The sequence below is a fragment of the Coregonus clupeaformis genome, chromosome 31 (assembly GCF_020615455.1).
Source record: "Coregonus clupeaformis isolate EN_2021a chromosome 31, ASM2061545v1, whole genome shotgun sequence".
NCBI lineage: Eukaryota > Metazoa > Chordata > Actinopteri > Salmoniformes > Salmonidae > Coregonus > Coregonus clupeaformis.
In genome coordinates, this window is record NC_059222.1 from 30,651,218 (window position 1) to 30,667,645 (window position 16,428).

The following is a 16,428-nucleotide window of genomic DNA, read 5'->3' on the forward strand; positions in this document are numbered from 1 at the left end:
AGGAGGTGGTGTTATGGTGTGGGGGTGTTTGCTGGTGACACTGTCTGTGATTTATTTAGAATTCAAGGCACACTTAACCAGCATGGCTACCACAGCATTCTGCAGCAATGCGCCATCCCATCTGGTTTGGGCTTAGTGGCACTATCATTTGATTTTCAACAGGACAATGACCCAACACACCTCCAGGCTGTGTAAGGGCTATTTGACCAAGACGGAGAGTGATGGAGTGCTGCATCAAATCAAATTAAATTGTATTTGCCACATGCGCCGAATACAACAGGTGTAACATTACAGTGAAATGCTTACTTACAAGCCCTTAACCAACAATGCAGTTTAAGAAAAAAATTAAAATAGCAAATAATTAAAGAGCAGCAGTAAAATAAAATAACAGTAGGGAGGTTATATACAGTGGGGAAAAAAAGTATTTAGTCAGCCACCAATTGTGCAAGTTCTCCCACTTAAAAAGATGAGAGAGGCCTGTAATGTTCATCATAGGTACACGTCAACTATGACAGACAAAATGAGGTAAAAAAATCCAGAAAATCACATTGTAGGATTTTTAATGAATTTATTTGCAAATTATGGTGGAAAATAAGTATTTGGTCAATAACAAAAGTTTCTCAATACTTTGTTATATACCCTTTGTTGGCAATGACACAGGTCAAACGTTTTCTGTAAGTCTTCACAAGGTTTTCACACACTGTTGCTGGTATTTTGGCCCATTCCTCCATGCAGATCTCCTCTAGAGCAGTGATGTTTTGGGGCTGTCGCTGGGCAACACAGACTTTCAACTCCCTCCAAAGATTTTCTATGGGGTTGAGATCTGGAGACTGGCTAGGCCACTCCAGGACCTTGAAATGCTTCTTACGAAGCCACTCCTTCGTTGCCCGGGCGGTGTGTTTGGGATCATTGTCATGCTGAAAGACCCAGCCACGTTTCATCTTCAATGCCCTTGCTGATGGAAGGAGGTTTTCACTCAAAATCTCACGATACATGGCCCCATTCATTCTTTCCTTTACACGGATCAGTCGTCCTGGTCCCTTTGCAGAAAAAACAGCCCCAAAGCATGATGTTTCCACCCCCCATGCTTCACAGTAGGTATGGTGTTCTTTGGATGCAACTCAGCATTCTTTGTCCTCCAAACACGACGAGTTGAGTTTTTACCAAAAAGTTATATTTTGGTTTCATCTGACCATATGACATTCTCCCAATCCTCTTCTGGATCATCCAAATGCACTCGAGCAAACTTCAGACGGGCCTGGACATGTACTGGCTTAAGCAGGGGACACGTCTCGCACTGCAGGATTTGAGTCCCTGGCGGCGTAGTGTGTTACTGATGGTAGGCTTTGTACTTTGGTCCCAGCTCTCTGCAGGTCATTCACTAGGTCCCCCCGTGTGGTTCTGGGATTTTTGCTCACCGTTCTTGTGATCATTTTGACCCCACGGGGGGAGATCTTGCGTGGAGCCCCAGATCGAGGAGATTATCAGTGGTCTTGTATGTCTTCCATTTCCTAATAATTGCTCCCAAAGTTGATTTCTTCAAACCAAGCTGCTTACCTATTGCAGATTCAGTCTTCCCAGCCTGGTGCAGGTCTACAATTTTGTTTCTGGTGTCCTTTGACAGCTCTTTGGTCTTGGCCATAGTGGAGTTTGGAGTGTGACTGTTTGAGGTTGTGGACAGGTGTCTTTTATACTGATAACAAGTTGAAACAGGTGCCATTAATACAGGTAACGAGTGGAGGACAGAGGAGCCTCTTAAAGAAGAAGTTACAGGTCTGTGAGAGCCAGAAATCTTGCTTGTTTGTAGGTGACCAAATACTTATTTTCCACCATAATTTGCAAATAAATTCATAAAAAATCCTACATTGTAAATTCCTGGAAAAAAATTCTCAATTTGTCTGTCATAGTTGACGTGTACCTATGATGAAAATTACAGGCCTCTCTCATCTTTTTAAGTTGGAGAACTTGCACAATTGGTGGCTGACTAAATACTATTTTTCCCCACTGTACAGGGGGTACCGGTACAGAGTCGATGTGCGGGGGCACCAGTTAGTCGAGGTAATTGAGGTAATATGTATATGTGGGTAGAGTTAAAGTGACTATGCATAAATAATAAACAGAGTAGCAGCAGCGTAAAAGAGGGGGTTGGGGTTGGGTGGTGGGGCAAAGCAAATAGTCTGGGTAGCCATGATTAGCTGTTCAGGAGTCTTATGGCTTGGGGGCAGAAGCTGTTAAGAAGCCTTTTGGACCTAGACTTGGCGCTCCGGTACCGCTTGCCGTGCGGTAGCAGAGAGAACAGTCTATGACTAGGGTGGCTGGAGTCTTTGATAATTTTTAGGGACTTCCTCTGACACCGCCTGGTATTGAGGTCCTGGATGGCAGGAAGCTTGGCCCCAGTGATGTACTGGGCCATACGCACTACCCTCTGTAGTGCCTTGCGGTCGGAGACCGAGCAGTTGCCATACCAGGCGGTGATGCAACCAGTCAGGATGCTCTCGATGGTGCAGAACTTTTTGAGGATCTGAGGACCCATGCCAAATATTGAATAGGCTTTGTCGTGCCCTCTAAACGACTGTCTTCGTGTGTTTGGACCATGATAGTTTGTTGGTGATGTGGACACCAAGGAACTTGAAGCTCTCAACCTGTTCCACTACAGCCCCGTCGATGAGAATGGGGGCGTGCTCACTCCTCTTTTCTTTCCTGTAGTCCACAATCATCTCCTTTGTCTTGATCACGTTGAGGGAGAGGTTGTTATCCTGGCACCACACGGCCAGGTCTCTGACCTCCTCCCTATAGGCTGTCTTATCATTGTTGGTGATCAGGCCTACCACTGTTGTGTCGTCGGCAAACTTAATGATGGTGTTGGAGTCGTGCCTGGCCATGCAGTCATTGGTGAACTGAGCATGCACCCCTGAGGGGCCCCGGTGTTGATGATCAGTGTGGCAGACGTGTTGTTACCTACCCTTACCACCTGGAGGCTGCCAGGATCAGGATCCAGTTGCAGAGGGAGGTGTTTAGTCCCAGGGTCCTTAGCTTAGTGATGAGCTTTGAGGCCACTATGGTGTTGAACGCTGAGCTGTAGTCAATGAATAGCATTCTCACGTAGGTGTTCCTATTGTCCAGGTGGGAAAGGGCAGTGTGGAGTGCAATAGAGATTGCATCATCTGTGGATCTGTTGGGGCGATATGCAAATTGGAGTGGGTCTAGGGTTTCTGGGATAATGGTGTTGATGTGAGCCATGACCAGCCTTTCAAAGCACTTCATGGCTACAGACGTGAGTGCTACGGGTCGGTAGTCATTTAGGCAGGTTATCTTAGTGTTCTTGGGCTCAAGGACTATGGTGGTGTGCTTGAAACATGTTGGTATTACAGACTCAGTCAGCGACATGTTGAAAATGTCAGTGAAGACACTTGCCAGTTGGTCAGCGCATGTTCGGAGTACACGTCCTGGTAATCCATCTGGCCCTGCGGCCTTGTGAATGTTGACCTGCTTAAAAGTCTTACTCACATCGGCTACAGAGAGCTTGATCACATAGTCATCCGGAACAGCTGATGCTCTCATGCATGCTTCAGTGTTGCTTGCCTCGAAGCGAGCATAGAAGTAATTTAGCTCGTCTGGTAGGCTTGTGTCACTGGGCAACTCGCGGCTGTGCTTCCCTTTGCAGTCTGTAATAGTTTTCAAGCCCTGCCACATCCGACGAGCGTCAGAACCGGTGTAGTACGATTCAATCTTAGTCCTGTATTGACTCTTTGACTGTTTGATGGTTCGTCGGAGGGCATAGCGGGATTTCTTATAAGTGTCCGGGTTAGAGTCCCGCTCCTTGAAAGCAGCAGCTCTACCCTTTAACTCAGTGCGGATGTTGCCTGTAATCCATGGCTTCTGGTTGGGGTATGTACGTACGGTCACTGTGGGGACGATGTCATCGATGCACTTATTGATGAAGCCAGTGACTGATGTGGTGTACTCCTCAATGCTATCGGAAGAATCCCGGAACATATTCCAGTCTGTGCTAGCAAAACAGTCCTGTAGCTTAGCATCTGCGTCATCCACCACTTCCTTATTAACCGAGTCACTGGTGCTTCTTGCTTTAGTTTTTGCTTATAAGCAGGAATCAGGAGGATAGAGTTATGGTCAGATTTGCCAAATGGAGGGTGAGGAAGAGCTTTGTACGTGTCTCTGTGTGTGGAGTAAAGGTGGTCTAGAGTTATTTTCCCTCTGGTTGCACATTTAACATGCTGGTAGAAATTAGGTAGAACGGATTTAAGTTTCCCTGCATCAAAGTCCCCAGCCATTAGGAGCGCTGCCTCTGGATGAGCGTTTTCCTGTTTACTTATGGCCTTATACAGATCATTGAGTGCAATCTTAGTGACTGCTTATGTCATGGCTTTAGAAGCTTCTGATAGGCTAATTGACATCATTTGAGTCAATTGGAGGTGTACCTGTGGATGTATTTCAAGGCCTACCTTCAAACTCAGTGCCACTTTGCTTGACATCATGGGAAAATCAAAATAAATCAGCCAAGACCTCAGAAAACAAATTGTAGACCTCCACAAGTCTGGTTCATCCTTGGGAGCATTTTCCAAACGCCTGAAGGTACCACGTTCATCTGTACAAACAATAGTATGCAACTATAAACACCATGGGACCACGCAGCCGTCACACCGCTCAGGAAGGGGACGCGTTCTGTCTCCTAGAGATGAACGTACTTTGGTGCGGAAAGTGCAAATCAATCCAAGAACAACAGCAAAGGACCTTGTGAAGATGCTGGAGGAAACAGGTACAAAAGTATCAATATCCACAGTAAAACAAGTACTATATCGACATAACCTGAAAGGCCACTCAGCAAGGAAGAAGCCACTGCTCTAAAACCGCCATAAAGCCAGACTACGGTTTGCAACTGCAAATGGGGACAAATATCGTACTTTTTGGAGAAATGTCCTCTGGTCTGATGAAACAAAAATAGAACTGTTTGGCCATAATGACCATCGTTTTGTTTGGAGGGAAAAGGGGGACGCTTGCAAGCCGAAGAACACCATCCCAACCGTGAAGCACGGGGGTGGCAGCATCATACTGTGGGGGTGCTTTGCTGCAGGAGGGACTGGTGCACTTCACAACATAGATGGCATCATGAGGAAGGAAATTATGTGGATATATTGAAGCAACATCTCAAGACATCAGTCAGGAAGTTAAAGCTTGGTCACAAATGGGTCTTCCAAATGGACAATGACCACAAGCATACTTCCAAAGTTGTGGCAAAATGGCTTAAGGACAACAAAGTCAAGGTATTGGAGTGGCCATCACAAAGCCCTGACCTCAATCCTATAGAAAATGTGTGGGCAGAACTGAAAAAGCGTGTGCGAGCAAGGAGGCCTACAAACCTGACTCAGTTACACCAGGTCTGTCAGGAGGAATGGCCCAAAATTCACCCAACTTATTGTGGGAAGCTTGTGGAAGGCTACCTGGAACGTTTGACCCAAGTTAAACAATTTAAGGGAAATGCTACCAAATACTAATTGAGTGTATGAAAACTTCTGACCCACTGGGAATGTGATGAAAGAAATAAAAGCTGAAATAAATCACTCTCTCTACTATTATTCTGACATTTCACAATCTTAAAATAAATTGGTGATCCTAACTGACCTAAGACAGGGAATTTTTACTAGGATTAAATGTCAGGAACTGTGAAAAACTGAGTTTAAATGTATTTGGCTAAGGTGTATGTAAACTTCCGACTTCAACTGTATGTTATCCATGTCGTCGTTTACTAGCTCGCCGTCGGATCCTTACAAGGCACCCCGACCTACGTCCACGATATCTTTGTCTCTTTCTCATGCGAATGACAGGGATTTGGGCCTTGTCGGGTGTCTGTAGGATATCCTTCGTGTCCGACTCGTTGAAGAAAAAAATCGTTGTCCAATACAAGGTGAGTAATCGCTGTCCTGATATCCAGAAGCTCTTTTTGGCAGAAACATTATGTACAGAATAAATTACAAATAACGCGAAAAAACACACATAATAGTACAATTGGTTAGAGGGCTGTAAAACGGCTACCATCTACTTCGGCGCCATTCTGAACCGGCCATTCTGACCTGGCCTCCACAAACACCCGACCTCAACCCAATTGATATGGTTTGGGATGAGTCTGACAGCAGAGTGAAGGAAAAGCAGCCAACAAATGCTCAGCATATGTTGGAACTCCTTCAAGACTGTTGGAAAAGCATTCCAGGTGAAGCTGGTTGAGAGAATGCCAAGAGTGTGCAAAGCTGTCAAGGCAAAGGGTGGCTATTTGAAGAATCTCAAATATAAAATATATTTTGATTTGTTTAACACTTTTTTGGTAACTACATGACTCCATATGTGCTATTTCATAGTTATGTCTTCACTATTATACTACAATGTAGAACATAGTCAAAATAAAGAAAAACCCTTGAATGAGTAGGTGTTCTAAAACTTTTGAACGGTAGTGTATATGTACAGTGCATTCGGAAAGTATTCAGACCCCTTCCCTCTTTCCACATTTTTTTACAGCCTTATTCTAAAATGTTCTACACACAATACCCCATAATGACAAAGCGAAAACAAGTTTTCAGAAATGTTTGCAAATTTATTCAAATGTAAATAAGGTATAATTATTCAGACCCTTTGCAATGAAACTCAAAATTTAGCTCGGGTGCATCCTGTTTCCATTGATCATCCTTGATGTTTCTACAACTTGATTGAAGTCCACCTGTAATAAATTAAATTGATTGGACATGGGTTGGAAAGGCACACAGCTGTCTATATAAGGTCCCACAGTTGACAGCGCACGTCAGAGGAAAAACCAAGCCATGAAGTCGAAGGAATTGTATGTAGAGCCCTGAGACATAATTGTGTCGAGGCACAGATCTGGGGAAGGGTACCAAAACATTTCTGCAGCATTGAAGGTCCCTAAGGACACAGTGGCCTCCATTCCATCATTCTTAAATGGAAGAAGTTTGGAACCACCAAGACTCTTCCTAGAGCTGGCCGCCCAGCCAAACTGAGCAATCGGGAAAGAAGGGCCTTGATCAGGGGGGGACCAAGAACCCGATGGCCACTCTGACAGAGCTCCAGAGTTCCTCTGTGGATATTGGGAGAACCTTCCAGAAGGACAACCGTCTCTGCAGCACTCCACCAATCAGGGCTTTATGGTAGAGTGGCCAGACGGAAGCCACTCCTCAGTAAAAGGCACATGACAACCCGCTTGGAGTTTGCAAAAGGCATCTAAAGGACTCTCAGACCAAGATTGAACTCTTTGGCCTGAATGCCAAGCGTCACGTCTGGAGGAAACCTGGCACCATCCCTACAGTGAAGCATGGTGGTGGCAGCATCATGTTGTGGGGATGTTTTCAGCAGCAGGAACTGGGAGACTTGTCAGGATCGAGGGAAAGATGAACGGAGCAAGGTACAGAGAGATCCTTGATGAAAACCTGCTCCAGAGTGCTCAGGACCTCAGACTGGGGTGAAGGTTCACCTTCCAACAGGACAACGACCCTAAGCACACAGCCAAGACAACGCAGGAGTCGCTTCGGGACAAGTCTCTGAATGTCTTTGAGTGGCCCAGCCAGAGCCCAGACTAGAACCCGATCGAACATCTCTGGAGAGACCTGAAAATAGCTGTGCAGTGCCGCTCCCCATCCAACTTGACAGAGCTTGAGAGGATCTGCAGAGAAGAATGGGAGAAACTCCCCAAATACAGGTGTGCCAAGCTTGTAGCATCATACCCAAGAAGACTTGAGGCTGTAATCGCTGCCAAAGGTGCTTCAACAAAGTACTGAGTAAAGGGTCTGAATACTTATGTAAATGTTAAATTTCTAAAATTTCCAAAAACCTATTTTTGCTTTGTCATTATGGGGAATTGTGTATAGATTGAGTGTGTATATATATATATATACACTGCTCAAAAAAAATAAGGGAACACTTAAACAACACAATGTAACTCCAAGTCAATCACACTTCTGTGATATCAAACTGTCCACTTAGGAAGCAACACTGATTGACAATAAATTTCACATGCTGTTGTGCAAATGGAATAGACAACAGGTGGAAATTATAGGCAATTAGCAAGACACCCCCAATAAAGGAGTGGTTCTGCAGGTGGTGACCACAGACCACTTCTCAGCTCCTATGCTTCCTGGCTGATGTTTTGGTCACTTTTGAATGCTGGCGGTGCTTTCACTCTAGTGGTAGCATGAGACGGAGTCTACAACCCACACAAGTGGCTCAGGTAGTGCAGCTCATCCAGGATGGCACATCAATGCGAGCTGTGGCAAGAAGGTTTGCTGTGTCTGTCAGCGTAGTGTCCAGAGCATGGAGGCGCTACCAGGAGACAGGCCAGTACATCAGGAGACGTGGAGGAGGCCGTGGGAGGGCAACAACCCAGCAGCAGGACCGCTACCTCCGCCTTTGTGCAAGGAGGAGCACTGCCAGAGCCCTGCAAAATGACCTCTAGCAGGCCACAAATGTGCATGTGTCTGCTCAAACGGTCAGAAACAGACTCCATGAGGGTGGTATGAGGGCCCGACGTCCACAGGTGGGGGTTGTGCTTACAACCCAACACCGTGCAGGACGTTTGGCATTTGCCAGAGAACACCAAGATTGGCAAATTCGCCACTGGCGCCCTGTGCTCTTCACAGATGAAAGCAGGTTCACACTGAGCACATGTGACAGACGTGACAGAGTCTGGAGACGCCGTGGAGAACGTTCTGCTGCCTGCAACATCCTCCAGCAAGACCGGTTTGGCGGTGGTTCAGTCATGGTGTGGGGTGGCATTTCTTTGGGGGGCCGCACAGCCCTCCATGTGCTCGCCAGAGGTAGCCTGACTGCCATTAGGTACCGAGATGAGATCCTTAGACCCCTTGTGAGACCATATGCTGGTACGGTTGGCCCTGGGTTCCTCCCAATGCAAGACAATGCTAGACCTCATGTGGCTGGAGTGTGTCTGCAGTTCCTGCAAGAGGAAGGCATTGATGCTATGGACTGGCCCGCCCGTTCCCCGGACCTGAATTCAATTGAGCACATCTGGGACATCATGTCTCGCTCCATCCACCAACGCCACGTTGCACCACAGACTGTCCAGGAGTTGGCGGATGCTTTAGTCCAGGTCTGGGAGGAGATCCCTCAGGAGACCATCCGCCACCTCATCAGGAACATGCCCAGGCGTTGTAGGGAGGTCATACAGGCACGTGGAGGCCACACACACTACTGAGCCTCATTTTGACTTGTTTTAAGGACATTACATCAAAGTTGGATCAGCCTGTAGTGTGGTTTTCCACTTTAATTTTGAGGGTGACTCCAAATCCAGACCTCCATGGGTTGATACATTTGATTTCCATTGATAATTTTTGTGTGATTTTGTTGTCAGTACATTCAACTATGTAAAGAAAGTATTTAATAAGATTATTTCATTCATTCAGATCTAGGATGTGTTATTTTAGTGTTCCCTTAATTTTTTTGAGCAGTGTATTTTTAATCCATTATAGAATAAGGCTATAACGTAACAACATTTGGAAAAAGTCAAGTGGTCTGAATACTTTCCGAATGTACTGTAAGACTGTAAAAACACCAGGAAATCAGCTCCAAGTGATTTTCATTTAAGAAATCTGTTCCCAAGTATTCCTACGTATAATAGAGACGTGATCGTATACAAATGTAAGCAAGGTTTGAAATTAGTATGTTTTAGTCAAATATTATAAACTCAGGAAAAAAGGAAACGTCCCTTTTTCAGGACCCTGTCTTTCAAAGATAATTGGTAAAAATCCAAATAACTTCACAGATCTTCATTGTAAAGGGTTTAAACACTGTTTCCCATGCTTGTTCAATGAACCATAAATAATTAATGAACATGCACCTGTGGAACGGTTGTTAAGACACTAACAGCTTACAGACGGTAGGCAATTAAGGTCACAGTTACGAAAACTTAGGACACTAAAGAGGCCTTTCTACTGACTCTGAAAAACACCAATAGAAACATGCCCAGGGTCCCTGCTCATCTGCGTGAACGTGCCTTAGGCATGCTGCAAGGAGGCATGAGGACTGCAGATGTGGCCAGGGCAATAAATTGCAATGTCCGTACTGTGAGACGCCTAAGACAGCACTACAGGGAGACAGGACGGACAGCTGATCGTCCTCGCAGTGGCAGACCACGTGTAACAACACCTGCACAGGATCGGTACATCCGAACATCACACCTGCAGGACAGGTACAGGATGGCAACAACAACTGCCAGAGTTACACCAGGAACGCACAATCCCTCCATCAGTGCTCAGACTGTCTGTAATAGGCTGAGAGAGGCTGGACTGAGGGCTTGTAGGCCTGTTGTAAGGCAGGTCCTCACCAGACATCACCGGCAACAACGTCGCCTATGGGCACAAACCCACCGTCGCTGAACCAGACAGGACTTGCAAAAAGTGCTCTTCACTGACGAGTCATGGTTTTGTCTCACCAGGGGTGATGGTTGGATTCACGTTTATCGTCGAAGGAATGAGCGTTACACCGAGGCCTGTACTCTGGAGTGGGATCGATTTGGAGGTGGAGGGTTCGTCATGGTCTGGGGCGGTGTGTCATAGCATCATCGGACTGAGCTTGTTGTCATTGCAGACAATCACAACGCTGTGCGTTACAGGGAAGACATCCTCCTCCCTCATGTGGTACCCTTCCTGCAGGCTCATCCTGACATGACCCTCCAGCATGACAATGCCACCAGCCATACTGCTTGTTCTGTGCGTGATTTCCTGCAAGACAGGAATGTCAGTGTTCTGCAATAGCCAGCGAAGAGCCCAGATCTCAATCCCATTGAGCACGTCTGGGACCTGTTGGATCGGAGGGTGAGGGCTAGGGCCATTCCCCCCAGAAATGTCCGGGAACTTGCAGGTGCCTTGGTGGAAGAGTGGGGTAACATCTCACAGCAAGAACTGGCAAATCTGGTGCAGTCCATGAGGAGGAGATGCACTGCAGTACTTAATACTGACTGTTACTTTTGATTTTGACCCCCCCTTTGTTCAGGGACACATTATTCAATTTCTGTTAGTCACATGTCTGTGGAACTTGTTCAGTTTATGTCTCAGTTGTTGAATCTTGTTATGTTTATACAAATATTTACACATGTTAAGTTTGCTGAAAATAAATGCAGTTGACAGTGAGAGGACGTTTCTTTTTTTGCAGAGTTGATATGTTTGGGCTTCTTGCTGTCAATTTGCAGTCTACAAATTATTTGTAATTATGTTCCGGCCCCCCGACCATCCGCTCAACAAAAAATCATCCCACGGCTGAATCTAGTTAATGATCCCTGCTCTAGAGTATTTGGAGACTAATGAAGTACAGCCCCAAGCTTCTCCAAACTATGGTAGCTCTCTTGCAAACGATGACCTGGCCCCTGAGGAGAACCTAAGGAGCTCAACTGGCTTGTCTAATTACTATGGCCATGACAACTCTACTAGTACAAAGTCTGAAGCCACAACTGGCCTGTCTGCCAACAATGCAATCACTAGTGCAACTTCTTCCATGTTGGGTGATATCTGAAGTGAGATATGGTGCTCAGGATCCATGCAAGAGCTCATGGGTACGGTAGTACAGATTGTGTATGTATCCAAATGTGTATCTGTATTTGCCTGTTTTGCATCCCTCTCAATTAAACATTGTAACTTTAATACTTGTCCTCAGTATTGTTTTGAAGAGTCATACTTTGACTTGAGGTCAATGACCTGACTTGAGTAACTGGGGTGATGTCAAAACATTATTTAATTGCATGTATAAACGTCATGCTTTAATATCAGCAATATATTACTACTTTACCCCTCTTGTGTTGGATAATGCACAGGTTAAATGCTAGGTGTTTAAAATACTATTTGACTTTGGTAAATAACATTTGCCATTTATAGGTCAAACAATGTATGCTAGTAGCATCCAACTGGCTTTCTAGCAGAAAATTATTAAATGTAATGGGTCCTAGTCCATGTCATAACCTGATGTGATTTGTTCACTGGGTAGTAGAACTGAGGGTCTTGGTTTGGGGATGGTACATATCAATGGTCTGTAAATAGAGGATGTTGCCTGAATCAGGGGGGAACGGTGTCAGTGCTAAATATCAAGGTTATCAATCTTTTCAAACATTTCTATTACTCTGCTATGTGCATACTAGGCTTGAGTCTCCTAACCGAAAATGTGTTTTATAGCAGTGAATGCTTACATGTAAAACCAGCTCCGAGATGATTAGCATATCGTTTTTGAGGATAGGTCATTTTGTATGCCAGTAAAAATCCAATCTTTTAGGGAAAATATGTCAATGCTAACCTGTATTAGCTGGATGTCGGGCAGGTTGCGAAGAGTTGCGATCTGGCTCTGGCTCTCCCTGAGTTGCTTGGCCCTCTCCTGTAGCTCCTCCAACCTAGCCTCCACCTGGGAGAGGGAAGCCTCCTTCTCCTGCTCAATGAAGTTCTCTGTAGACTCCTGTTTCTCTGCTAGCACCTTAAACAGCATCGAGAACTTGGCATTCACCCAGTGGGAGGTCTGCTGCAGGGTCACCTACGGAGGGGGAGAAGTTGGGGGTGAGAACAGTAAGGGGGAAACATATACCATACAGAGACAAGGATAGTAGTAGTATTTAGGATTGTAGTTTTGACTGCAGTGAGAGAGGTGTCAACTTTCCAATAAACCAATATTGAAATTAGGGCTGGCTCGTGTAACCGCCGATTATGGATGAAGAGTTCATCTGACTCTAGGAAAGTAGACAAAGGGCCTCATTGCCAAAATCCCAAAGTATCCCTTTAAGGTTAGGGGTAGGTTTAGGAGTTAGGTTTAGGGGTTCGGGAAAATAGGATTTTGAATGGGAATACATTTTTACTCCCCAAAAAGTCCTGACAAGTAACAAACATGGCTGTGTGTGTCAGTGGACAGCTCATAGTAATGGCTGGAATGGAGTCAATGGAATGGTATCAACCAATGGAAACCACATGTTTGATACCATTACATTGACTCCATTACAGCCATTGTTATGAGCCATCCTCCCCTCAGCAGCCTCCACACTGTCTGTGTGTGTGTGTGTGTGTGTGTGTGTGGGCAGCAGCAGCAGCAGACCACCACCCTGCATCCCCCTGCTGGCTTGCCTCTGAAGCTAAGCAGGGTCAGACCCTGAATGGGAGACCAGATACTGCTGGAAGGGGTGTTTGAGGGCCAGTAGGAGGCACTCTTTCCTCTGGTCTAAAAAAAATCTCCCAATACCCCAGGGCAGTGATTGGGGACATTGCCCTGTGTAGGGTGTGCCGTATTTCGGATGGGATCTTAAAACGGGTGTCGTGACTCTGTAGTCACTAAAGATCCCATGGACATAAGAGTAGGGGTGTTAACCCCGGAGTCCTGGCTAAATTCCCAATCTGGCCCTCATACCATCATGGCCACCTAATCATCCCCAGCTTCCAATTGGCTCATTCATCCCCCCACTTCTCCCCTGTAACTATTCCCCAGGTCGTTGCTGTAAATGATATGTTCTCAGTCAACTTACCTGGTAAAATAAAAAGTGTGTGTAAATGATGTATGTACTATGTAAGCACCAGAGCTGTGCCATAAGGGAGACTGGACATCTACCACCCCACTATCAGATTAAGGGGGGCGGGGGGCAGCAATGTAGACTGTTTTTTGTCCCCCCACTTTGGTTCTGAAATCAACATCACCCACTAATTAACTTTTCATTTTTGCATATTAGGTGTTTGAGCTAGTGTTATATAAAATGTATAGTTTACAGATTAGTAATGACATAGCCAATTCATACATAGTACTTTGGATTTCCCCCATCTCAAAATCAAATGGTTTTGACCATTTGGAAGTTTTTATAGTGAGATCTTCTCCTCCTCTTGCTTCGGCTATGCAGTGCACTTCACAAAAGTGATTGCTGTCCTCGTTATGAAATCATCAACTTCACCCTGTATATCTAAAAATGACCATATACAGTGGGAGAACAAGTATTTGATACACTGCCGATTTTGCAGGTTTTCCTACTTACAAAGCATGTAGAGGTCTGTAATTTTTATCATAGGTACCACTTCAACTGTGAGAGACGGAATCTAAAACAAAATTCCAGAAAATCACATTGTATGATTAAGTAATTAATTTGCATTTTATTGCATGACATAAGTATTTGATACATTAGAAAAGCAGAACTTAATATTTGGTACAGAAACTTTGTTTGCAATTACAGAGATCATACGTTTCCTGTAGGTCTTGACCAGGTTTGCACACACTGCAGCAGGGATTTTGGCCCTGTCCTCCATACAGACCTTCTCCAGATCCTTCAGGTTTCGGGGCTGTCGCTGGGCAATACGGACTTTCAGGTCTGGAGACTGGCTAGGCCACTCCAGGACCTTGAGATGCTTCTTACGGAGCCACTCCTTAGTTGCCCTGGCTGTGTGTTTCGGGTCGTTGTCATGCTGGAAGACCCAGCCACGACCCATCTTCAATGCTCTTACTGAGGGAAGGAGGTTGTTGGCCAAGATCTCGCGATACATGGCCCCATCCATCCTCCCCTCAATATGGTGCAGTCGTCCTGTCCCCTTTGCAGAAAAGCATCCCCAAAGAATTATGTTTCCACCTCCATGCTTCACAGTTGGGATGGTGTTCTTGGGGTTGTACTCATCCTTCTTCTTCCTCCAAACACGGCGAGTGGAGTTTAGACCAAAAACCTATATTTTTGTCTCATCAGACCACATGACCTTATCCCATTCCTCTTCTGGATCATCCAGATGGTCATTGGCAAACTTCAGACGGGCCTGGACATGCGCTGGCTTGAGCAGGGGGACCTTGCGTGCGCTGCAGGATTTTAATCCATGACGGCGTAGTGTGTTACTAATGGTTTTCTTTGAGACTGTGGTCCCAGCTCTCTTCAGGTCATTGACCAGGTCCTGCCGTGTAGTTCTGGGCTGATCCCTCACCTTCCTCATGATCATTGATGCCCCACGAGGTGAGATCTTGCATGGAGCCCCAGACTGAGGGTGATTGACCGTCATCTTGAACTTCTTCCATTTTCTAATAATTGCGCCAACAGTTGTTGCCTTCTCACCAAGCTGCTTGCCTATTGTCCTGTAGCCCATCCCAGCCTTGTGCAGGTCTACAATTTTATCCCTGATGTCCTTACACAGCTCTCTGGTCTTGGCCATTGTGGAGAGCTTGGAGTCTGTTTGAGTGTGTGGACGGGTGTATTTTATACAGGTAACGAGTTCAAACAGGTGCAGTTAATACAGGTAATGAGTGGAGAACAGGAGGGCTTCTTAAAGAAAAACTAACAGGTCTGTGAGAGCCGGAATTCTTACTGGTTGGTAGGTGATCAAATACTTATGTCATGCAATAAAATGCAAATTAATTACTTAAAACTCATACAATGTGATTTTCTGGATTTTTGTTTTAGATTCCGTCTCTCACAGTTGAAGTGTACCTATGATAAAAATTACAGACTTCTACATGCTTTGTAAGTAGGAAAACCTGCAAAATCAGCAGTGTATCAAATACTTGTTCTCCCCACTGTACACCGATTGTTTAAAGCAAAACTACTAAAACTATTGCTGATGGTGAACCTGAACAATCAAAATCAAATCTATTGTAAGCCCCGTTCAGAAGTTATAGCAGAGAAGAAGAGGTGTAGTAAGAGGTTTTACTCAGCCCAAAATCTGTCCATGGAAATAAGCCCACGAAGTGAGGAATTTTTGTATGGAGGTCAATGTCAAATATGTTCAACAAAAAATGTAATAGCTAATTTGCTACGTGAGGCTTATTTGATCGAATAGAAGTTTCGTAATGGTTAGGTTGTTACAAATGCACTGATATAAGTGGACGCACGTGGCATTTCGGTAACTTACCCAAAAACAACTTTATATCGAAGTTGTGCCTGTTGTCATAGAGATGGAGGACTCATCATTGATATAACCCGTTTTAGCATGGACATTGTGGGCTTCAACTGGGTGGGGATTCCTATGAGTTGGGAGCAATCAGCCAATGAAGAACATTTACTACTTTAAAAATGAGATGGCCTCAATGGCGCTGCCCATGCTGTCACAGACTATCTCCGTGGCCCGTTGTTGACACACGTATCTGCTGATTGGCTAGAATGGTCCCACCTGATCTCGCCTCCTCCCGCATGCCTTCCATCTTTGAGGACATGTATTTCCATTGTTAGAGCGGTCACTCAAATATCTTGTCAATAATAGACAATCTTTGGGTATAGCCAGATGAGAGTTGTCTCCGGTAGCTTACTTTTATTCTAGTAAAACACTATTTCCGACAGCGCATAGATAACAATAACCTAGCAAATTACATAGGTTGTAATTTCAAACATTAAGCCTAATATCACGCAAGCCATTTTAGCATTTGAATGCTAAAGGTGCCGCTCATATGTGCAAGATTAGGAACATGCCTCCTACCTCACGT

General features: G+C 45.2%; 1 protein-coding gene across 2 annotated transcripts in view; it reads right to left on the bottom strand.

Annotated features, from left to right (window-relative positions):
- trim65 (tripartite motif containing 65) overlaps positions 1–16,428 on the bottom strand; it is a 29,961-nt gene that overhangs the window by 5,141 nt on the left and 8,392 nt on the right. For both annotated transcript variants that reach the window (XM_041858676.2, XM_041858677.2), the window contains exon 4: positions 12,310–12,540. In XM_041858676.2, coding sequence (XP_041714610.1) covers positions 12,310–12,540 — 231 coding nt within the window. The remainder of the gene's footprint in view (positions 1–12,309; positions 12,541–16,428) is intronic.